The sequence below is a fragment of the Anas acuta genome, chromosome 3 (genome assembly GCF_963932015.1).
Source record: "Anas acuta chromosome 3, bAnaAcu1.1, whole genome shotgun sequence".
Taxonomy (NCBI): domain Eukaryota; kingdom Metazoa; phylum Chordata; class Aves; order Anseriformes; family Anatidae; genus Anas; species Anas acuta.
Window position 1 is genome coordinate 21,520,574 of NC_088981.1, and position 25,421 is coordinate 21,545,994.

Here is a 25,421-nt window from a genome sequence, read left to right on the forward strand (position 1 = left end):
CTCTGCCCCAGCATCTAGTTATTACTGACTATGCTGCACACCACACTGACCCTGGGCTATACTGCTTGAATAATACCTGTTCTAGTGCTGCTGGCAGTGATCTTCCAAAGTAATCTGCTTTCTTGTTGTGAGGGTCAAAGTAACCTGAACACATTTGACCAGGGAACTTTGAATGCTGCCATTCACATGTTTAAAGGTTTGGGGGGGGGGGGGGGGGGAGGTTAGCTTCCTGGCCAGGGCAAGTAAATTGGATTGTTGGTTCAAATCTTCCATGCTGACGAGGAACCATCATTGTTATTCTTAGCATTTATTTTAAAGAATGGAGCATCTTAGAGCTTGCGGTGGCAGACCTCAATTTTGATGCTGGATTTAGGCAATGTTCTATATGCATCTATTTATACAGATGTACATGGGTACATAAACAAACTTGTGTTCTCTTCCCAACAAGGCTATGGCAATTCTTGCAATCATCTACATAATAATCCTTTTTTTTTTTTCCTTTAACCTTTGGTAGCAGGAGGATGCTGGGGAGCAAACACAGGTTGCAAGTCTGAAAATTAACTTTCTTCCCTAGGCATTGCAGGCTGAAGAATCTTCTAGTGTTTCACAGCTCAATGAAATAATGATGGCTTCCCAAACAACCCTGCTAAGTGAGCTACCAAAAGAAATACCTACAGATGCAAACATTATCAAAGGGACCTTTCTGATTAACTTGGAAGGTAAGAGAACTATTCCAGGTATGCTGGAATCTGGATCTTTTCTGTACTACAACCTATTTGATTGTTTACTTCATGTGTAGAACTGAATACTCAACTACACCTGCACTTAATGACCTCACTAATAATCCTTTTTTTTTTTTTTTTTTTACAGGTGGTGATATTCGTGAAGAATCTTCATATAAAGTTATAGCCCTACCTACTGCCAAAGCAAAGTGCCCTCGCTGCAGGAGGTACACTTCTGATTCCTCAAGCACTCCTTGCCCACGCTGCCTGAAAGTCCTTGCTGGAAAAGGAAGCACATGAGGATGAAACGCCTTTGCGTGAGCTGCTCCAACATAATAAGTATTGAAGTGCGTAAAAGTGGTGGTTACCTGAAAGGTCTGCGTACTGAAGACTACAGAACCCCCTATGCTTAAGCCCCAGCTGGAGCAGAATTATCATGTGCTTTGGGCAGAACCATATGTGTATATAACTAATTGTGTATATCAATTTTCAGCTTAATAAAAAAGATGGTTTAAAGTAACTGATTTACTTGTTCTGATTTACTAATGTGTGTTGTTTAAGTTCACTTAAATGAAAGTGAAAGTCTACCATGAGACCTACTGTTTCTTTCTATACTGGCAGCAAGGAATGCTGCGGAATCACAAAGAAACAGTCCTCCATCCTGAAGCATTTCATGTAGAAGAAAACTAGAAAGAAGAAAAGGTGTTAACCACTACCTACTATAAAGAAGGAACAAACACACTGAAACCTCAAATTTTATTTAATCAATTTACACAAATCCACAGCAAATTAGACACAAAATAGCACTATATACAGAATATTACTTACAATACATTACAGATTTGATTGGTGTTGAGTGTCAGCTCTGACCAATTCAGTTACAGTAAAATCCTTTACACAGCTGTACCAGGATACAGGAATGTAATGCCACTAAGACACATTTTTGTTTTTCCTCAGGTTTCATGATGACTGATTCACTCACATATTTGTTTCTGCAGAAGTTTGAAGTGCTGTCAGGAAAGGTGGTACAGCCACTGCCCGATCTTGTATTTTTCTATTTTCCCCCCACAGCCATTTTAACTTTCATGACTGAAGTAATCTGAAAGGCAGACTGGTACCAGTCCGCCTTAGTCTTACTGGAACTCTTACTATTCTTTAGTCACTGACTTCCCATACCAGTGTGGTGTCATAACACTCAGCATCAAATTGCTTCAGGAAGCCTCATCACCTACATTAAAGTGCAGCGATAAAACAGGATGCTGAACAGACAGAAGTCTATATAGAACAAGCCACCTATAGAACCATTTTTAGGGGGAATCTAACCCTAAGGTGACAGCAGCACATACTTCAGAAAGATAAGACCGACTTCCATCTCTAACAAGGCAGAATATGTTCTTACATATAATGCAAGAGCAGGTTACAAGATGGAGACAGTAATTTCAATTGACTTAAGACAAAAAACAGCTTACACCACTATTACACCAATCTTTCCTGGCTTTCCTTTAGGTAGAAAATAAACTACTAAATGATGCAAGATAATTTTTAATACCACTCCAACAGTGAAGATACTCACTATGCAGTTCCCTGTAGGTATTATACATAAGGTTTGCTTCTTTTTTGTTTGGTTGTTTTTATTTTTTTTTTAAGGCTAAGGTATTCAGTACTGTAGAGCTTCAGTGAAGTTGGGTCAACTATTTAAGCAATTTTTGACTACAAGTCAACATGTGCAGAGATCTATAGCATACTACATCTTCTATAAGGATAAGATGGGAACAATCTTACAGTAAGACATTCCTTGACCTACTTAGACTCAGCAGAGCTTAGTAATAAAGGAGAGAGTTGTAAATCCAGTTTTAGCTGAAGCCCAACAATCTAGAGACAATGCTGGGAAACTGAAACTGGACTAAAAGATGGGTCTATGTCTGGAGAAGTGAGTTCTCCCATCCAAGCTGATTCTTACATGGGATCTTCTTCCTTTGCATAAGGCCCCAGCACGTTTCATTCTATGTCTAGTGCAGTTGTTATTGTCACATACAACACAGTTACTAGGAATGAGCCCCACACCCGTTCTATCTTCTGAAAAAGCGGTATTGGCTTTACATGATAAGAGACTGAAGTTTTTCCTCAGGTTTAATTCTGCAGCTTGTTTTGATAAATCATACATGGAAGATAGTAACTGTAGCAGTTACTGCTAGCATGAAATACAGAATTTCACAAGATGTGATTTTGTAAATAGACTAAAACTGCTGTCAAATATACCCAATTTAGACTACAGCAAAAAGCGTTCAAGTCAAATAAATAAAGCATTTGAGATACTGACAAGTATACCAGAAACTAAACATCTTTCTACTAGTGCAGAATTTAAAATACGATCCAATTTTATTAAATTATCTTCCAAAATTCTGGGGTGGTTAACATTGTTCTTTTTGTTGTTTAACAAAAGCCACACAAAAGTTGATTTCTGTAAATTTCAGCCTCATTCTGTAAAATCATGCATTGTAGCACTATATAGTAGAACCATTCCAACAAAGGATGTCATGACGAGATTGCTTCTACAGCCTCTATCAGGTTCAAAGCAAGGCTATACTGCCCATGATTCTCTGGTAAGTTCTCTATTACTCTGTTAATTAGTTTAGCTGTTGTAGCAATTGGCACTTCTACATTTTGAAGTTCCTGGGGGTCCTATATAAAAAAACAAAAAAACAAAAAAACACAGCATTAGAGTGTTTTTACAGATGATGATCTGCATATATGCCCTGCTGGTTTTGTATAAACCAGATTACTACCTGAGAACTAAGCTGATGCTTTGACCTAGAAGTGTAATTTTGCTACTGATCATTTTGCTCCTCAGAGCCTTCTTAACTGGCTCCTCACACTGCTGAACAATATTCTCAACCAAATTTATTCATGCAATCTGGAAAACATCACACCTATGATTTGGATAAACAGAGGCACTGACTTCTGAATATTGCCAATAAAACAGATTGGCAATAGCCTTTTCAGAACAAGCATACATTTTACTACAACTTCAGAAAAAAAAAAAAGTATTTCAGTGTCCCAGGGGTAATTCTACATCCAACACTCTCAGTTCTCTCCAGTGAGTCTTCAAATTGTTTTGTCATGCTGTGTAAACCAGCCAGACTCACTGCATTTATGGAACTGAGTGCCTGTCCTTCGGAGGAAGAAACAGAGAAGTTTAACTGTTGTTGTTACAAGTCATTTTCCTATTTTCCTACCCCATCATGCTCTCCCCTCAGAATTTAGTCAAGTTAGAGTTATTTAGGTAAGCTCTAGAAACATTTTCCACAAAAAGTTGAAAAGTCTGGTATACTAGATATTTTGACTTTTTAATATCTAGTTTTCACATGGGCTATTTAACATGCTGACAACTCAATAGAAAGGAACACTCCCAAAAACAAATTAATTACAACTGAGAAGTAGAGTTTTGCTGGTTTTATTCTTGAAAACTAACCATAGAATATCCCCAGATGGAAGGAACCCACCCAGAAGGATCACCAAGTACAACTTTTGGCTGGAACCACCCAAAGAAACAGACCTGAACATTTCCCAGAGAGCAGAGCTCAGCGCCTGCCCCTCCACTCCCCTCGTGAGGGAGCTGCAGGCCGCCATGAGGCCTCCCCTCAGCCTGCGCTGCTCAGGGCTGAACAAACCAAGGGACCTCAGCCGCTCCTTATATGTCTTCCCCTCCTGACCCTTCACCATCTTTGTAGCCTTCCTTGGACATAAAACTATTAGAGAGTGTCATTTTTGTATTGTGGTGCCCAACCCTGCACACAGTACTTGAGGTGAGGCTTAACCAGTGCAAAGTAGAGTGAGGAACCACCAATTACCAGAGCTACCCTATTTTTGCTAATAGAACTTGAGTTAAAATTGAGAAACTTTCTCCAAAATTTACTTAAAGAAATCGGCTTTAAAGTCTGAATCAACTAGCACACAATGCTTCGCTACTTTGTTTCGGGTTTCTTTATTACTTATTTGCTGACTTTTCTGTTATGAAAAAACAATGCAAGGAACAGAACTGGCATCAGATAAAACGAGAACTAGTTCTTGTTTCCATTAGTAAGAAAGGTTAATTCAGATGTAATCTGTCTGAATAAACAGAACCTTCTGTTAGCCAACCTGTTTTCCTAAATCGAGCTTAACTTACCATAGCTTTAAGCCAAGTACATAGTGTTGGAGGAAGTCTAGCGAGAAGTTCCACGCTCTCTTTTGTCTGTACGTGAAGTAGGGAAAAGGCCAGTCTCTGTCCAGCCAGTATGAGCAGCTGTGATGCAAGCACTTCTTTGTCAGTCACCTGAAGAAAAGCCTGAAAACAGATAAATACACAGAATTAGATACTATTTGAGCATGACACAGATCACCTATCTGCAGGCTCGAAAAGGTGAATCTACAGAAGTCTTTAGGACATTAGGAAAAACGGCTTTGAGACCATTTCTTGTGTTACCTGTCACTGTAAAGAAAGCATGTTATTAAAAAGCTTCTCAGCAGTGGAAGAGAGAACAAAAGCAGAGAATTACTCTGTACTTTACACAGTGATTAGCATGATTTGGAGGTCTGTTTTGCAGTTCAGCAACATATTCCTAGCTTCCTTTTAATTCTGTTTGCTTTTCCCCTGAAAAAAGCAATGGATTTTCTGCCCAAGGACTGGTAAACTTCCTAAAATTCTAATCAGAGGACGCAGATGAATGTGTATTTTTTTTCTGTCTAAACTATATATTGATCTCATTCTCTTTATAGGCAGTTTTACGTGTCTTGTATGAAGATGACAGAAAAGATGCCTACTTAGGCAGATTTTTCAATCCATATGTTAAATTGAAGTAGAACATCCCCAAAGGGAAAAAAAATTATAATTTCTCATTAATTTCACAACTTACTCCTATACGAGTATAGTATGATCTGCAAAGGTTTCAGATCTACTTTGCTTTTTTTTTTTTTTTTTTTTAACTAAGAGCTCATACTAGGAATTTGCACATTTGTTATCATGATTATCTCCATTAATTACATGAATGAGAATAGCTCATCAACTCTTGATGGACTTCCACCAGAGGTTCCGCCTCAAGATTTTGTCAGTTGCAGAGATTACAAGTGAAGGACAAATTCCTGAAATATCAAATGCAGTATTTTGAATACAAGGAGTTGTACTAGTTCAGACCAACAGTTTAACTCCCTGTCATGTTTCCAGATTACTGTTGAGAGGAAGGCAAAGTAAGGAAGATTACTGGCCTTGAGAAAGTACTTCTCTGGCTTGACTTTTTCAGTCTGGGGATTTTTTGAGCCTGGCAATTTTTTGAGCCTGGCAAGACTTGCCTAACCCTTCACAGTAAGTGAAAGTGTAACTAGCAGAGTATCTGACATAATGCTGTATTGATGTAAAATTAATAAAAAGGTGTTATTACCTCTTCACCAAGATGATCCATCCCATAACTATACAGTTCACAGACATAATGTCTTCTGACCACATCCTCACAGATTTGAAGATACTGAGCTAGATCCACAGCCAAAGTTGGCCAATTCCTTGCCTTTTCGAAGGGAAACAATTCATCTTCTGAGACTTCTTTAGTCTTTTGTGATGAACATAGTTTTTGAACCGCTGCACTCACAACTTTGATCAAGAACTTGAAAGCAAGAGTTAAAAATTACTTCAGTAGTATTTGAAATTTCAGAAGTTTAGGAACTTTCAGTACAAAACGTATACCTACCTGTTGCCGTATGGATAACACACTTTGATCCATATCCCCACTAGGTAGCAGCTGAATTGAAGTAAGGTCTTTGAAAAATGCATTCTTGCCCTAAAATTGAGAACCAAAGACAACTGTCACAGATAAAAGTAAAGGAAAGTAGTTCACTTGGATCCAATACAAGGAAGCAGATTTTTTTTTTATTTATTTATTTTTTTTTTTACATTTAAATTGCACTGCATCTTCCATTTCTCTTTGGGAATGAAAATTAGTATTTTAAGTTAAAACTACAGAACAAAACAATCCTTTACTCATGAAATTCTTATTCAAGGGTTTCCTTTCAAACTTACGTAATTTAGTGGGCAGGTGTTTGTATCTGATATGCTACCAGCTGGAGATGAATTCAATACATATTTATTATTCCCCAACTTATTGTTCTAGATTAACATGCTAAGCATATGGAGGAAGAAATATCAACTAGTTAATACAAAAATTGTTTTCAGTTATTATCAATTGACTCCACTTAAAATTAAAGTCTCCTTGACTACAGATTAATCAAATTTCAGGTAAACCGCTGAATGATGGCATATGGTAGCTCTCGTTTCAGCCCACCACCACCTCCAGTGATGATACACTAAATGACAAACATCTCTGGCAGTCCTGCTCTGTACTGACACATGGAGTCAGAAAATAAAAAAAATGGTTGTTTTGAAAGAAAAATCTTTGTAGCATTGTTCTTACATACTGGGGCCATTCTCCAAATTAAAATAACAGCCAGGAGAAATACCCAATGGGATTCAGGAAATTATGTAGAAGTAGATTACTGATACTGGAATGGGGCAAGTGACAAGCACACAAGTCTAGACAGTGACTTGTGTTATCAGAAATAAAGTAATAAAAGTTTTTTGAAACTTTTAAATACTTCTTTTCAGACATCACTCAATATTCCCTAAAGTTCTGTTAGAAGTTCTCTCACGAAGCTCACAGGGAAATGCGAACCTTGAGTGTGTGAACATTTTTTTCTTAGTGGTTGACATGCATCTAAATTACAAGCTGTATTCTCTCTTCAGCAAGCTCAGAATTCTGGAATAATAATCAGCAAAAGTGGATACAACAGCAACACCAACATAACATTTTTGAACTTAAGTATTTGTGTTTTCTGATTTGGCTCTTCTCAAAGCAACTAGAAAAACCTGTCATAGTGTTTTTACCATGCAGTATTTTCAGTCAAACTATTTGTTAAGGAGCTGATTTTCATGCATCTGAGGCCACTACAAATCTTATATTTATCATAAGAAGTACCAAGCTTGTATGTCATCTTGAATTCCGGTAACAACTTCATTAACAGCACAGTGGGCTAAATGTCTGTCGTAACAGCATGCATGAACAGTTTAAGAAGTGAAAGCTAGCATATGTTATAGATACCAAGAGGAAGGATAGTAATAAGTAGGTGTATGCGTATCAGCTTTCAGAAGACGTACCTTGCTATCAAACAGTGAGAGAGGCTTTACACTCTTCAGAGAAAACCTCATAATAGCGTACAAGATTGTACATAACACAAACTGGTGTTCAACAAGCGGATAGTGAATGCGTTTCTGCTCAAGCGCTAGTTCTACTATCGATACTGGTCCTTCTACTGACATCCAAGCATCTTCAGTATCCAGGACAGGAGCCTGCATTTCGTCACTACTAACATCAGCCTACCAGAGGAATACATAAGTAGTCAGTCACAAAATATCACCTATATTGGTCTTCTTTGCAAAAAACACAGCTTTAATCACAAGTTCTCTGCTATAAAATTAAGAAGAGAATTTTATATTCTCTAGAAAACAATATCAACATTTGTCTGAACAATACAGAGATTAGTATAAACATATTATTTAAAAATTAAATTTAAATTAATGTGTTCCTTACTTTCCACAGATTAAAAACAAAAACTTACCTCTAGCAATGTTTGCAGAAGATCTGAACAGCAGCCAAGAAAAGCCGTCATTGCTGTGTCACCCATGCCTACATCCTGTTAACAGTAGGTTTTGAATTGTTTCACATGGAATTGAAACAGACTTTAATAGTTCTATATGTTTGAGAAGACAGTCGTTGACATTAACATGTTAAGCTCAGTTTATTAGCCTATTATACTTAAAGCTAAATAAACATTCACCTAAGCACAAAGATTTAGAAACAGCAGAATAAGAGAAAGCTTTCCATTATCTTGAAAAGATTAAATTATCTCAATTTAGCCATTTGCAATACTGTATTTGTAAAGATGACTGAGTAGCTCATGTACTCACACTTAATACATGCCATTTGCTGAGCAAATCAGCTGCCTTCCGAGAGTTTTAACTAATAATTATGCATGAAAAATAGTATTTTGTCATGTTGTATCTCAAGTTTCAAACTTACAGTTTCAAAAACAAATCACAAGCTAGTATTCAAATTAAGGTGTGCTTTTTTTTTTTTTTTCAGTTAGACAAAAGTAGTATTACTTGCCCTTCTGCATAATCTGTCCTTCGGAGCTTTTCCCACCTGTTTTTAAAAATATACGTATTTTAGCACAATTAAATCATTTTTATCATAACATATCTGTTATTAGCATTTTCCTACTATAAAAAGATAAAACAGTTCATTACAGCTACAAAATGCAACACACTGGATTGAAAAAGTAGCTAAAATATTCCCAAAATATTCCCAGTGAATTCTGTGATACAGAACTAGAGGTAAAAAGAGCTAACACACTGTGATATTATAAAGAAACAATGGGGAACGAGGGAAGAGGAAAGGAAGAGCAAATTCTGCAGAATATTCATTGAGATAGAAAAGGTTTAATAAGAATCTTCTCTAAACTTTTCATGCTTTGCCTATATGAATTCTTCAGAAGAGACACCTCTGTCATTGCTGTTTAGGAAAGTTATTACAATGTCACTTGGGTCTAATTTCTACACACTGAATCACATTCTGCACACAATGAATCACGTAAACCAGTGAAAGATCTCTTCCACAGCAGAAAGAAATAGCAATAATCATTATATTGTGGCAGAGTCTAAACAACACCTGAAGTGAGATAGCAGGGTCCTGAATCACAGGAACATTTAAACTCTACTTCTGCTACACTGATTCAACATCTGAAATGAAGACAACTTTTTGGGACTGATAAAGCACCACCTGTTTGGAAATTATTTCTCTGGGAGTTGGGGAAAGGTCAGACATGCTTTTACTTACATAACACAGACCCTGAGGAGTAGTTCACAGCTTTCAAATGTATATACATAGAAGCTAGCAGTATTTATTACATGATGCTTGTTTGAGGTAATAGTCATTGTGTGCAAAAACAGTTAAAAACCCTTATTTCTTCTGTGGATGTTAATGTAGGCAGAAATAATCTTGATGGATGTATATAAATGCTGGAAAAGAGCTTTTGCAGAAGGAACATCTGCTACACCTGTACACAACTTTGTTGAAAGGAATGAGAAAGACAATACTTTCCAATTCTGACACAGCTAAGCAAAACACAAAAGCAGAAAACGAGAGGAGAAAAGGAGGCGAAAAAAGATAAGTAAATTATTGTCAGTTTGGGTTTGTTTGGTTGTGTTTTTTTTTTGTTTGTTTTGTTTTTGTTTGTTTGTTTGGTTGGCTAGCTTTTTGTTTTGTTTTTGAATATAAAACAATTTTTTTTTTAATATCTTTTTTATATCTGGACTTTTATGCTAAAAATCATTTAGCTGCTGCTGTACATCCATAGCTTAAAAATAGTAGATTCGCTTTCAGTTAATATTAAGAATTCAGCCTCAAACCTACAGTCAGAGTGTGACTCTTACCTTGTCCATTAGATATGTAGCAGAAGAGAGCCTTTTTACTATGAATGTATTCCACATCATCAGAGCAATACCTAAAACAAACACAAACTTGTGAACTCTCTACGACTAGAAGGGAGATTTTAGGTAATGTAAGTATGGAGCAAAAAGCCATAGGCCAAAGTTCCTTTAATAGTAGAAATTAAGATGATGAATGAAACAAGAAGGAATTGTCATCCTCATTGCTTAATACCTGAACTTCACATTTCTCAAGGAGAGACTATCTCAGAGATCAAATCCAGCCAGAAGTGCAATGAATCATTCATTGAAATTGTTGTATTTATGCAGACTGGGTTAAACATTGCAGGTATGCAGAAACTGAGACTAGGCATGGAGGTACAAGACTAGTGCTTTAGGCACAGATTACGCCTTATTTGCATATATAATCTCTAAAAAAGGGAACTCATCACATTCACTTAAACAGAGTATTAAGAAGTGTATGAACTCTGATTGCAAGGACCATGTGTCACTATTTTAAATGAAAATAAGGAAATATGTTTCAAAGCAATTTTTAGTTCTTAGTTGAATGTTAGCTTTATCAAATCAACATATTTCCATATTTCTGATGGAAACGGTTAAAGTCTCAGCAAGAAAAACGTCAGCAGGAAGTTTACTGGGGGTGATAGGGGTGCTGACAAAAAGGCCATTAATACTATGAACTACACCTGTTTACACTTGTCTATAGAAAATCATTTAATCTGTATGGTCTTTACAATTGCAGAGGTCATTTTTAATGATTGCATCATACTTACCGTGCTGAACATGAGCGTTAACGATGCATCTAAGATGGTCTATAGACCTAATGAGAAAACATGCTTCCTTATGTAAAACAAAAAAAAGTAAAAGAACAAGTTACTATATTATTTAAAACTTGTCTTAAATGTAAACTATTGATTCTTAAGGGGCCCAAATTATTTTAAAGCTACTCATTTTTGACTTATAGAACTTGTAAGTTATTCTGATCTTGCAGTCTTTTCCGTTGACAAACATGCATGCACATGGCAAAGTACGTTCCAGCAATCACAGACACATTATGATTTCTTCACTATTTTCAGGGTTTTGTTACAATATATGTACCACTAACATTCATTGCTGAAAGATACCTCCAGTGACTAACAGTCCATTTTTCAAATACAAGAATCTATTTGTGCTAGAAAAATACTTTTTTTCACTCCATGTCATTATGATTGAGTAAGTTTAAAACCTCAAATTAATCTTTTCTGTAGCAAGGTGTTATGTTGCACAGATCAGAGCAGCACTGACATTAGTTTTCTTACCATCTTAAAAACTCATCATAGAACTTCATTTTCTAATATTAGAAAAGCTGTAGGAGAGCAATGGAAAACAGGGAAAAGAAAAAGGCAAAATTCCTGACAATTCCCAGCAGTAGCTAGAGGGAAGAAGAAAAAATCCAAGAAGAATGTTCAAGAAACTTCTCTTTAAATGGAGTGGATCTAGTCTGACAAATTGAGTATTCTGTGATCTCTTAGCACATATAGAGCAGAGGAAGGGTTCATCACTATTTTGTAGGAATTAATAAACTTTTGAATTCTCACAAAACAGACAGAGAACACTTCACGTTGCTTACTTGAAGCAGTTTTGATAATCTGTTAGCTCAGAAGTATACTGTCCTGTCACTGTGAGGTACCATTCAACTTAGGACTCAATTCAATTTGTACTTGACACTTACCACAGAAAAAGTGTAACGAGTACACTTTCAAACTCAGTGCTTTCTTAATGAAAGTTTTTATGAACTAAAACTTGTGAAACTAGATAGCTGTTCTTAACCATTACTGCCTGCAAATGAAATTCTTTTACCTCTGGGTCCTTATTCCACTGCACTACATATTCCCAACAGCAATGTGCATGGAGTACATCCAGTTCAAGACTACATGGAAACTGCTGATATGCTAGTTGCAGCAGCTCTAGGGGGGAAAAAAAAAAAAAAAGAAAAGTTACAAGACAGACCTCTTCCCACTATAATTTCTGCTATTCACAACAGCAGCATCTAAAACAGCTCTGAAAGCATTTAAGATTTCAAAGAGTCATGTTATTTTCTTACCTAGGATTGTTTCCAAGCCTTCATCTGCTTCTGGTTCCTCAAGAAAGATATTTGTATGCAATTCTGCAGCTTCTTCAGTACTCTCTGTATTGTTTCTGTGTTGTGCCAAATTCAGTACAAGAGGATTGAAGCCTTGCTTAAAAACCCACTTTGCTACAGTGTCAGCAATACCTCCTGGGAGGGTAAAAACAATTAAAAAAAGTTTGGGATAGATACACAGAAAGTATTTCATAAGATTTGTAGCTCAGAATTGAAAGACAAGAAAAGAGAGATGACTTAACCATTAATTATATTAGGATGGTTTTGCAAATCAAAAAATTCGTAATCAACTTAAGAGGTTTACAATCAATATAGTCCTTTCAGTAATACCCTTTTACCATTTTGAAACAGCATTCTACATCGTTTGCTTTGTTTTTTTAAACTAATAAATACTACCAGCAGAACAATTTCCAGTGCAGTGTATTTCACAAAGTAGGTATGGATATCTCAGAAGTCTATTAGAAGGATAACCAACGTCTTTCCAAGAAAAAAAACGTACCTTTTCCACCTTCCAGCAATTTCTTTACAGAAATCCTACCCAAAGGCTCTGTCTGTAGAGATGAAACTTTTTTTGGCCTCTTGCTCACTTGGCTGTGCAGTAGTGTCTGAAGTATCAGACAATCCTCTAACTGTTTCAGCAGAAGTTGCCAATATTCGGCATCAAGAGAAAGTGCTTCCCAGGATTCCGTGTCTGAACCTACAATTATTTGGGAAAACTAACAGAACATAAAAACTGTTTTAGATCTGTTCATTTAAAGTAACATGGTTTTGTTTACGAAAACGCACAGTATTAAAATTGAAAGCTATATCTCAAGAGCTACTCTATTTTAAAAACAGTTTAGCTTGAAATGTGTATATGAACTGTTACGGAAAGATAAATTAATACCCCACACTGCTCATAGTGCTCAAGCCACACAGATTCTTAACAAAAAGTATAAGGAAACAACAGGACTTGAAAGGCCATCTTATAATTATTAAGTTCACGTTTGAAGGGATTCTAACCTACTTTTTGACCAAAGAGATTTAATTTTAAGTCCTTGAATACAATTTTTCATTCCTTACATATGATTATTCAACCCATATTTCAATCTCCTACCATATAAAAAAATATTTATTACACCTCATGCATCTGGAAGAATTGGATGATACCTTATCTGTGCCCTACTTTGATATTCTCATGTTAATCAGCAAGTAGACTGATAGGAACCCCAAGAATTTTTCCAGGAGGTTGCAGACCTGATTTTTAGCTTTATCATACAATCATCATAGAAAGGCTTGGGTTGGAAGGGACCTTAAAGATCATCTAATTCCAACCCCCCTTCCATGGGCAGGGATGCCACCCACTAGATCAGGTTGGCCAAAGCCCCATCCAGCATAGCTGGATATTTAAATATGTGTAGCAAATAATTCTGACATATCTTTCATTTACCTCAGCATAATATTCTTCACATTCGAATACAAGTTTTCAGGCTTGCAGGATAGCATGCTTGTGCCCATGTCAGAACAAGTGAATGTTGAGGATGTTACTCTATTACAAAGACAGCAATTTGCATGGAGCTGACACAGTAAATAGCACTGAGATGAGAAGTACACAGTGACTGACCTTCTTCTCTGTCACACTGTCAATTATCTGTGCAGTAACAGAGTTTCCAACGTGAGCAGATAATAAGGCAGCTGCATTATTTTCAGACTGAATACAAGCTGTTCGCATTTGCTGCCACCAGGGGGAAACGGACTGCGTGTCCCAGGACTCATCGATAGCAACTGCGGAGACAGAGACAGTAGGAAACTTAACTTGGGTCATGAGATGTTAGAACCAACCCTAAAAGCAGCACTTATTAATGCAGCATGTATTAGGAGCAATTTCCAATTACTCTACATTATCTTGTTCTAGATGTGTAGCATACAATTCCTAGATTATATGTCAAATGTAAAATAAAGAGCAGAACATGAATTACTCATTCTCCAAATTTCACTCATAGGCAACAAACAGGCAACAAATCTAAACCACTTGGCAGTAAATCCTGCTGAACACTTAACTAGATTTAAGGAATACAACAAAAATGACACTTCACAATTCAGCCAGCTTCCTTTGTGATTCAAAACACTATACCCATTAAATGCACCCACTCTAGCTGGCTCTCTTCAGGGAATCTCATGTTCAGCAGAATTAATTTGTTCAGACAACAGCAACAGCTTACTCATGCTTCCAGTTTCAAGCTGATAATGGTGTCCTGTAGTGAGCTACATATAAGGGAACCTGGCAGAGACGTATCTATAGCAGTTTTATGTGAGGTAGAAGAATCCATATTTGTTCATTCCATTATCTGGGGTAACTTGTGTAAAGTTGACTTTAGAGAGCACCCCTTGAATTACGGAGTTGTATAGTAAACAAATGTTGCTAGAATAATGGTGTTGGTGTCTCAACATGAGTTAAAGCAACTCGAAGGACTTCTGAGTACCAGGCAAGCAGAAGAGTCAGAACTATACACAGAAAAACAACAACAAAAAAAGAGGAAAGCGATATGAACAGCCACCTTCTGGTGCCGAATAGTAGTTGTGTCTACTTGTTGGTGAGTGAGAAAGCAAGGCATGAAGCAGGCCTTTAATTGCAACAATCCTCAGACTTTGACTGCATTTTTAAGTTAGTTGCTTGTTACAGAATATATCAAAATGCAATATTTAGTCCTGTTACAGCTTTTTGAGTGAGGGAACTAAATGATAACACGGATTCATCACAAAAAAAATAATAATAATAATTAACAACCACCAAAAAATTCTAATAACTAACATCTGCAAAAAAAAAAAATCTAGTAACTAACATCCACTGTGTTTAAATGTTCCAAGTGCACATCTCACCTTTCATTTTGCTCAGGAGTGACAGCATAGTATACAGGCAACTGGTAGAGTCTTGTTTTTCTAGAATGTCTTTTTCCCTGGAAAGCCATAAATTGAGAAGGAGTGACTGGAAAAGAAGAGAATACAAAATTAAAGCAACAGAAGAAACTGTGATATTGAAATACCCGATGCAATCACTTTCTTGAACAAACTGCGTGTCATGGAGCTGAACTGTGATATCAATGAGTCCTTATACTAATATAGAAGGTTAAAAATATATTACATAAGAAACTCTGACAGACTGAAAGGAAACTATACAATCAGTGTTTTCTAAAATATCTGAAAGATACTCTTCTGAATGCACAGACAGCTCATATAAGTTTGTTAGCAATCTTAACTTGGTAAAAAATAGTAGTTGTTAATATTACAGTTGAAAATCTTAATACAGCTAAGTAATACATCAATTTTAATTACTTATTAATTAAAAGTAATAGGTATTTCATTCATCGGGTAGTTGGTGGAAGACAAGTAGCAAAAAAAATTACATGCAGATGAAAGAAAGATGATTGTCTCAACACTACTCGTGATTCTGACGAGTTTACTTAGACTTTTTTTTAAATAACTTATTTGCTTATTGTAACAAGGAATTTTAACAAATGTCTCTGTACCTGAAATTAACTACTCACGTTATTTTTGTTTCTCTTTGTAAAATAAATTTTCAGCAAAACTTTACATGACAACACTTGTAGTCTACTCAGTGCATACTCTAGACGTTCCCACTAGCATGGCCACATTTTCTACTTGAGGAATTGTTTTGAAATCTAAGTGGTAAGTGTAAATATGAGCAACTAAAAAAAAAAACGTTGGGGGCATATGAACATGAAAAACAGCCTGAGAACATCATTAATCAAAAGGCCAACATACATATTTTTCATTTCAGTGTTTTGTTTCTAAAACCAGAACATTTTAACATACATAATAAATACCTTACTAAATATCTTACCAACAATACTTGAGGGCTAAAACCTGCTGATTCCAATGCATGACACATTTCCTCTGCGGAACTCTCTCCACACAAACACTTCCAAAAGAAAAAGTTGCCTGAAGTAAAAAGATTAGTGAACATGATGAATGAAATCCAATGCCACAGCCTCTCCCTTACGTTTATACAAAATCTATTGATCAGGTCCTGCTGAGTGCAATAAAAAGGACTAACTTATGTTGAGGATACTCTGACACTTTACCCTTGGTGGAGAAGGCGGTTCGTTACAAAGGACATCAGTGTTTCTACCATTACAAGAGGCAGAGGAAAACAGATTTATCAGAAAAGTTATTGTACTGTTTTTAGTTCCATTCAAGGAATAGCTAGATGTGTTGGACAAGTTTATTCACTAAGTAACTGTGGAATCATACTGTATCTAGTATAGCAAACAAGATGTACTTCAAGCAATTAAAAAAAGAAATCCAAAACAAACCAAATACATAATCCAAACTTTATCAGAGCTACAGATCTCTGAGCATCCCTTTGAGGCAAGGGAAAATTGGAAAAACATCTTCAAGAAACCATCCAAATTCCTCAGCACAATATTCATATTTAGAACAACAAGAAAAGCTTCTATAGATAAATCAGGGATAAAAGGAAGAACAGGGTAACTGTGAGCCTTCTCCAGAAGGAAATAGGAGACCTGGTCACCAGGGATATAATGAAGGCTGAGGTACAAAATGACATTTTTTGCCTTAGTCTTCACCAGCAAGAGCTCCAGTCACATAGATCAAGTCACAGAAGTCAAAGACAGGAACTGAAAGAACAATGAACTGCCAATGTGGGAGAAGATCAGGTTCGAGACCAGCTAAGGAACCTAAAGGTGAACTAATCCACTGAACCTGGTAAGATGCATCAGCAGTTCCTGAGGGAACTGGTGGATGTAGTTGCTAAGCCACTAACCATATTTGAGAAGTTGTGACAGCCTGGTAAAATTCCCACTGACTGGAAGAGGAATGAAACACCACACAACAATGCCGGTGTACAGAATTCCATGTCTGTACCAAGAATTCCCCAGAAAAGAAGTCATGTGGAAAGACAGTGCCTTTGAAACAGATTTAATCCAACTTACTTCCACTAGATATTCCTCAAGAGCCTCTCAAGGTCAGTTTGGAACAGATTTGCAAACAAAAGCTGAGTTCAGACAGCAACTCTAACGCACACCCCAACAGACACCTCAGCAAGGTTCCTGACCTCTCCCACCATCAAAATTTCATATCAGTGTCAAAAGCCTTCCCAGCTCCAGAAATTAGTGGTCTCTATTCCCTCATGTAATGGTTCTGGTCATCTCCTCTCATCTCTGAGGTCCTATACATGAGGTAACTCCTATCATTAACTAAACTCTCAAGGTGCTGTAACCATGAAGCAAATGAGAATACATTTGCTCTTTGAAGTACCTAGTTACCACTGTCCAACTTAGTGGTGTTAATAAATGAAGAGTGATAACATCGCTTTAGGGTAAACATATCCACATATGTAGTTAACTTGTCTTAATATCCACCTAGGTAGAAAGACTTGTCCCATGGCTAAAAAGGTCAGAGTCTAGAACTATTACTGTCACAAATTTCTTTGAGGTAGACCAACTTATTAAAGGACTCCAAGTTCAGACTAAAATATTTGTTTATATTCTGAGATGTAAACAATAATCTTTAAGGTAACCTGACAAATAGTTCAGTAGCTCTTACCTAAAGCCACGTATTTGCTGTCTTCCATATTTTTCACATTAATCACATCCTTTTCATACTCTAAATACTCCAAGAACATTTTCACAGACAATACATCATCATTCTCATCAGCAAACTGAACAGAAGTTTGGGTGTTTTCTTTCTTGTAGTTCTCCAGCAATGTTTGGAGCCTCTGAAAATCTTTTTCTTCTAGCCGAAGCAGTTTAGCCAAGTCCTTAAAAGCAAAAGCCCCCAAAAATCTCATATCCCAAGAATATTAATTATTTTTTTTTTGTTTTAGAGAAAAACACAGCAAAGACTTAAACAGAAGTCAGAAGAGTCAAAATATTTCATTTTGAGCATTAGAAATATCTTTTTAAAAAGGATAAAATGATCAATAATCAGTTACAACTATAAATAATAATCGTATATAAAATATATCACTATCACACATATAATATTCATAATATATAAAGTACATAATTCTATTATAATCATAATGGATTAAGGAGACCTTGTTTAACTTAATTTTTAAGGACTTCACTAGGCATGTTTCCCACACTTAGATCTTGCTCATGGTGTAGCTATTGCCCATATGGGCATTTGCTTGATAATACCATTCTGTATATCTTCTATTAGTTTATAAGCACTTGTCATTTATTATTTAAAAAGCAAGCCAAATTACGATGCTGACCACAGAATTCTGCTTAAGAGCCCATCTTCTAATGTTTGTGCAAATATCAGAATTCATGATTTTCACTGGTCCCAGAATACCTCTCCCTAATTAAGTTGTTAAAAATATGCTACTCTGGATAAAGGACTGAAATCAGGGGATCCTGATTCTATTTTCACTTCTGTCTTGACTTTCTGTGACTACCAAATAATTTTAGGTATATTATTTACTATGCATTCATAAGGTAGATAAAAAAAAAGATCAATAGAAGGTATTACAAAACAAGTACTTCATTAAAAGTTTTAGCCTACAAAAATGGATTTAGTTTACCTACTTATTTTTATCCAAGGCCCTGAAAACATTTTATACTTAAATCATTGTCAATTCTACAAGATAACTGAATTTTGAATTTACTCACATTTTCTGAGGGTTTAGTGTCTTCCTGTATGCTTTGGGAATTTAGTTTGCTCACTAGTTCATAAAGATGTAACAGCTTTAGCTTGTTTGCACAGAACTGCAGTAGTCCTTCATCCACACACTCGAGCTCTGAGGAGGAAAAAGACCCTGCATTTTAACTCGTATATATAGCCTGAAGTAGTGGAACATATTTTGCAGCCACATTAAACTTCTCCTTTTTGAAATCACACCAGAGGACCTATATGTCAATCTAATTTCTGATGCACTGCTGTTTGCGAAGATTACTTCTAATTCCTGTCATTATAAAACAAGAGCTATTTTTATGAGACGTATTAAAGAGAAAGATATCAGGCTCATTTTAAAAATGAATGTGGTTGATAATGTGGAACTGAACAAAACAAATATTTGTCTTTTCCTGAGTTAAGGCCAAACCACAAATTGCCCCAAATTAAAAGACACTGAGTCTCAGATTCTTTTATCAAGAAGTAATTACCAAACTATTACCTTTTATTTGTTCTGCCAGTATTTTAACATAGCACACCCATTATATCAGAAAAGAGCCTGACATCTATTTATATGAATTCAGTTTCATCTCTGCACAACACTGTCATTTTTATTTCTACAATCTTAGTCTTGGAAATCTAATGCATGTAATTGTTTCTGAACTTTGAATAAAGCAATCTGAATATATGCAGCTAACACCAATGCAACATTGAATAAAAACTTATTCCAACTTATCCGCTGGAAAAGAAAACATTTCACAGGGATTCTAAAAACACCTTTCTATACGGAAGGTATCTCTAAATCCATTAACTTCATCTACAACAGCTTCTAAATATGATCTTCTCCCTATGAAGTTTAAACACTATTGTCCCATTGCTATTAAAAAATCCTACAAAGCAGAAAAATGCAGTGTTTGCCACACACAGTCACTTGACCTCTTCTTCACAACCACAACATTCATGGAGCCTGGCATCTGTTTCACATTATCTTTTGCCTACTAAGCACAAGTGGAAGATATGCCACTACTCTTGTGAAATTAGAAGACTGGAACATTAGAAAAGTTTGTTCTTTATTGTGACTGTGAGGAAGTAATGTTATGTATGACAATACAGGATTAATGGGAATAATACACAAAAATACACACACAGACCTCACTAAATATACAACTGTCAATTCCTCTTCAGTGGAAAAGGACACTTAAAAAAGAGAGTTCTTACAGAACTGCATATGTGAAACTCCCTCTCTCCTTTAAACACCACTTCAAGAAAATGGTCAAAACCACGAAAAATGTCCTCAGCAAGATTTGCCCTCAAAGCTTTTAAAATATGAAAATGTGTTGCCACATTCTCAACTGAAGCTGTCTCAAGGGAAACAGCCATTCTAATTGGCAAACAGTTTATTTAGAACTATGACACAACAGTGATAGGGATTTCTTGACTCTTATTGTTAAGAGTCTTCTCCTCCTAACAAGTTGAAATGAATCCAGGGAAAACAAACAAAAAAAAATGCACAGATTTCTTCTGCCGAGAAGTCACAACATACACAAAGTGGCAGGCACATGCTTCTCCTCTTTATTCCTCAATATCCAGCTGGATCTCCTAAATAAGGTCTCCTCAAACACAAAGAAGGTTCTCCTGATTTGGAAAGATCCCAGTGCATTATTTCAAAGAAAGAACCTCACAGACTTTAGCAACAACGTTGGTTTTTTTGAATGGATAATTAATGGATAATGACAAAACATGAAATTTAAGTCAGTGAAGCTTACCAAGAGAAGACACTAGGCATCTGACCAGAATTCAGATACTCAGTGCCTCCAGTACATTAAGATTTACAGATCCAAAGTACTATATCTTTACTGTCTTCCTACGAAAGAGAGAGAGAGGACTGAAATATCTTCAGTCTGTGAAGCCTTTTATCAAAAGGAAGCTTTTTTCTAGATGCAAGTGCTCAGTCCAGTTAATTTATTCTTCTTTTTATGTACAATCACAAATTGTTATGTACGTGGCAAGTATAGCAAAGCATATTTTTTAGCAAGCTATTTGCTGTCTGCATGCAAAAAAAGATAAATTTGTAGAAGCAATATACTGTGAAATCTAGCGTCAAAACTAAGCAGATCAAGTCTGATACCCCTGTGGAACAGAGCAGTTCTACAATTGCCTTACAGCACTGCAGACAGTGCAAATGCCTCTCCGTATTTGCAAAATAAATATCCACCTACCCTGTTTTTCTAAATTATCCATTAATGTCTGAGTGATGTTTGTGAGAGATGAAAGTGGCACGCGTTCACTTGTCAATATACTTTCCAGAGCCTGTCAAGCAGACATTTAACAGAATTAAACATTTACTTCATTTTACTGTTAAAACATATAAAGTAAGCCAACAACAGCAAAACTTTGACAACTATTTTCAGCTTTTTTTTTTTTGTCTTCACATATACTTGTGGCATATTTTGATTCTATAGTAAGGTCTGCTGGTCTGCTCTATTTTTATTATTTCAATTCTTATCATGGAAGATGCCTTGAGGAAGGAACAAGTCAATATAATAGCTCAATCATTTGCTTCAACTCTAGGAACAATTAAAATATTTTTAAATATTTTAAAAGCGTTTAGTTCTAATCTAATAACACAACATTTTTCTAATATTGAAGTATACTGACTTTAAATATTCACCTGTTTCTTTGTAGCAGGGTATTTAATATCAAGTATTAACTCCTTCGCTTCAGCTTCAATCGAGTCTGCAAACAAAGACGATGATGATATTAATTCATATTTGTCAAAATGGATTCTGACAAACAAGTCTACCTCCACCACAGCAGAGATGTACATGATCAGTTCATGCTACAGAGCTGAAGACATTAGAGAGCTTGTCAAAATAGGCTTGATGAAAACAAAACAACACCTCAGTGGCATTTCCAAATCTATCTTCTGTAAGAATTATGTATTATTTCAAGGACGAAGGATATATAGATTCAAATGCTGAGCATTACATAGCATAACAGGTTGCAAACAGATCATGTTTCTAGCAAGCACTCAAAGTAGATTTTGATCAAAGATTTAACTAGCAGACAAAACTTATACTGGATCTTTGCATGAGATAAATTTAATCCAGTAGTTTACAAAAAAATACAAGCCACTTAAAGATCATAATTCATAGCACTTGCAGCTGTTAGAAAGCACTGTTATCATGCCTGTGTTTCTATACTTACAGGAAAAATAATAGACAAACCATTTAATAAATAATTTCTTCAAACTGTATGTTAAGAGAACCTACCTGGATCTGAGGCTTTAGCTTTGAGTAAAACATTTAACTTCTTCACTAGATGCATATCCTTTGCTCGCTCACTTTTTTTGTCACTGTAGAGAAATAATTTAACTGTATGAAGAAAACTGAAGTTTTCTACTTTACATTTATGATACTTTAAGGTAATGTTATATTAATAAAAATAAACTTAATGCTTAAAAAAAAATAATGATATTACCAGAGTAGTACTCAGCCTGAGAATGAACACAAGAATCACTCTCTATAAATAAAATAGTTTCTAAAAACAATAATGAAATTCAGTTGCTTAAATAGAGTCCATAAAGTCCTTACCTCAATGCAAAATGAAAAGGTACATGGACAGTTTTTACACTTCCAGCAACTGGATCAACAAGACATATCTGGTAAGTCTGGGGCTGCCATCCCTGACTGGTCACATTGTTTAAACCCATTATTTTATAACCAGGATACAATAACCTGAAACCAATGAAAAAAACATGGCATTTACTGTTAAGAATGAAATCAGCAACCTTCAATTTTCATATCTTGAATAAAATGGTACTTTTTTTTTTTATATATATATAAAGCTAAAGCTTAACAACTGCTAGATGTGTTTATCAGTGAAGTCTGTAGAGTGATGAAGCATGACAGAATCCCATTCTATAAAACAAGTTGCTGCTTTCACTAGAAACACTCCAGAGAATGCAGAAAGAGCCTGCCAGCGCTCTCCACTTTTGTCACTGGAATATGCATATACTGGTGTACTGCACCAACACAGCTTAGTGTGCCCACATCCTAACCATTTCTTACCGACAATGCTTCCCCACATTGAAGGCCCCAACACGAGGCCCTTGCTGTGTGCTCCACACTTCCAAAATTCCTCTCCTTGGAGCATAGATCACAAGGAACTGAGCCACTCTGCTTGGACACTGTGCATTTCCAAAAGGAGAATAATCCACCTTCTCAGTTTCCCTCTCATGAAGGTCCTCTACAGTCTGTATCCAGCCAACTTCTGCATCACGGTACCCTTTGTAAGAGAAGACAGAAATCCATTAGTGTACAGAAATTAATGCAAGATGAAGATACATTACCACCCGCTTACCAGTGGCAAGCTGTCAAGCTTTTCAATAGCCCGATTCCTGTTAAGCTTTAGTCCCTGCACTCAGAGCAGGGCCCATCAGAAGACTCATCAGAGACAAACCAAATGCTGCCTCCTGCAACACTTTTGCATGGAACAAGTTCTTCTGGGAGAAGCCACAAAAAAAAAATAAAAAAAAAAACAACCCTCACCTGGCCTGTACTTTCAATATTGCATCAATGCACAAACTTCTCAGAAAAAAGAGATGCGTCCAAATTTCTTACATTTCAAAACTAAAGAGAAGATTTAATGAAGAAGGAAACTTGCATAGTCAAGTAGGATATATAAGTTTTTGTTCATATGTTTTTCTGATTAAAATGCAATTCTTAGTAAACAATGCTCATCTTCACTTTCTCTCTGGGTAATGCAAGTACAAACTCTTACAAACTTCATAAACAAAAGAGGAAGAAATATTCTGCTGACATCACTAAATGCAATGTTTTATAGCAAGCGTGAATGAATACTCCAATCCACAAGTGAAACATTAATGCATAGAACAAGCTGACAACAAGATATATTACACCAAGAAGGCTGCAAAGTATTCACAACTGTATTAATGATAAAGATATGGTCCAAAATATTTAATTAATTAGACAGATTTGCTTAAGACAAACAAACAATTTCATATCTCAACACTCTCACTCAAAGCTGCTGTAGGGAAAGGCTGGCAAATGTGTCTGACAACCAAAAAAACCTTGGGACTCTGACAGTAGAACCTACATTATATGAAGCTCTCAGTAAGGAAGAAAAGATTTATTAAAAATTTTATTTAAAAATATTTAAAAATTTATTTAAAAATTACTATAGCTATTACACTGCCAGCATGTCCCTGAAGTTGCTACTATATTCATGACCACTAATCTGAACTGTCAGGAGAGAGAGAGATTTACTACCTATACACAAAACATCTCTCTCATCTCATTAAAAAAAAAAATGCAAGATTTTAATTCTGTAGACAGAACAGATGTTATAAGATTAGGTATGATTACAATTTGGAAGCTTAACGTCTACATTTCCTTAAAAAAAACTCAGTTCAGAAGACACTGAACACTCACTTGCTATGCAGTAACCATGATGAAATGACAGTGTAACGAATTGTGTGTCCTCTAAGCAGAAGTTTGAAAAATCGTTTACTTTATCAGCAGAATTTAAGAAGATACTACAGATTATCAAGCGAAGAAATCTTGGATAATAGAGCTAAAGATCTTTAAAAAAAAAAATAGGCCAAAAGTGTTCTGCTGGGATACAGACTGCAGGGAAACAATACAAACCAAACTGTTACTATATGCTATTTCGGTATTACACGGATTGGTACAACAATCCCCATATGGAGTTCACAACAAATCCATCTTTAATATTCAGTTCGTAATAAGACAACATACTAAAGTCTTTCATAATAATGGAATAACATTTGGAATTCTAAGTCTGAATATAAGAAGCCACGGTATTTTTGAAAGATATTTGCTGTATTTACATATACTATCATACCTTTCCACATGCGAACTGCAAGTCCTCTTGTAACATCCAGTAAAATAACTCTTCCAAAATCATCTGTTACTGCTGCTAATGTGTTACATGGAGAAAGACATATCCTTTCACCATGGCGACGGGAATCTGGAAGTCCAAACCTAAAAATCAAAGAAAAACACTAGATACAAATTTTTCTGAGAAATACTAAACAGTATCTTATAAAGACTAATTTTTCTCTTGCTATTTTTCCTACCATAAAGATTTGGGTAAAATGAAGAGCAAATGATGACAACTCTTTGTGCTGTCTACTGAGAGATCCTGTAGGTCTGTCAATGTCCTACTGAAAACCAAACTTCAGAAACTAGGATAAGCAGCTGCCTTGGCAATGTGTTGTCACACAAGGTTCTCAGAGCAGTGTGTTACTTTGTAAGCCCTCTCTGACTGCCAAACAGTCTTGAAAATACTTTAAATTCAATCTTGATTGTTCTTCCTGATTTCTTAGCCTTTTATCAGCCTTCTTGAAAGCATTAAGCTACAACCTTTT

The 25,421-nt window shown here is 35.9% G+C and overlaps 2 protein-coding genes across 2 annotated transcripts in view; one reads left to right on the forward strand and one right to left on the reverse strand.

The window, feature by feature from the left end:
- Positions 1-1,242, forward strand: part of IARS2 (isoleucyl-tRNA synthetase 2, mitochondrial) — a 28,582-nt gene extending 27,340 nt beyond the window's left edge. The window contains exons 22-23 of the mRNA XM_068676033.1: positions 575-719; positions 871-1,242. Coding sequence (XP_068532134.1) covers positions 575-719; positions 871-1,022 — 297 coding nt within the window. The 3' untranslated portion in view covers positions 1,023-1,242. The remainder of the gene's footprint in view (positions 1-574; positions 720-870) is intronic.
- A 222-nt stretch (positions 1,243-1,464) lies between these two features.
- RAB3GAP2 (RAB3 GTPase activating non-catalytic protein subunit 2) overlaps positions 1,465-25,421 on the reverse strand; it is a 45,175-nt gene continuing 21,218 nt past the window's right edge. Inside the window, exons 11-33 of the mRNA XM_068675084.1 lie at positions 24,896-25,055; positions 23,080-23,296; positions 22,603-22,746; positions 22,282-22,364; positions 21,681-21,745; positions 21,229-21,319; positions 19,009-19,136; positions 17,939-18,152; positions 16,215-16,312; positions 15,233-15,338; positions 13,977-14,137; positions 12,873-13,089; positions 12,335-12,508; positions 12,091-12,197; positions 11,025-11,091; positions 10,237-10,307; positions 8,912-8,947; positions 8,364-8,438; positions 7,903-8,121; positions 6,443-6,532; positions 6,140-6,358; positions 4,891-5,049; positions 1,465-3,404 (exon numbers count right to left, since the gene is read on the reverse strand). Of these exons, the coding sequence (XP_068531185.1) occupies positions 3,258-3,404; positions 4,891-5,049; positions 6,140-6,358; positions 6,443-6,532; positions 7,903-8,121; positions 8,364-8,438; positions 8,912-8,947; positions 10,237-10,307; positions 11,025-11,091; positions 12,091-12,197; positions 12,335-12,508; positions 12,873-13,089; positions 13,977-14,137; positions 15,233-15,338; positions 16,215-16,312; positions 17,939-18,152; positions 19,009-19,136; positions 21,229-21,319; positions 21,681-21,745; positions 22,282-22,364; positions 22,603-22,746; positions 23,080-23,296; positions 24,896-25,055 (3,048 nt within the window). The 3' untranslated portion in view covers positions 1,465-3,257. The remainder of the gene's footprint in view (positions 3,405-4,890; positions 5,050-6,139; positions 6,359-6,442; positions 6,533-7,902; positions 8,122-8,363; positions 8,439-8,911; positions 8,948-10,236; positions 10,308-11,024; positions 11,092-12,090; positions 12,198-12,334; positions 12,509-12,872; positions 13,090-13,976; positions 14,138-15,232; positions 15,339-16,214; positions 16,313-17,938; positions 18,153-19,008; positions 19,137-21,228; positions 21,320-21,680; positions 21,746-22,281; positions 22,365-22,602; positions 22,747-23,079; positions 23,297-24,895; positions 25,056-25,421) is intronic.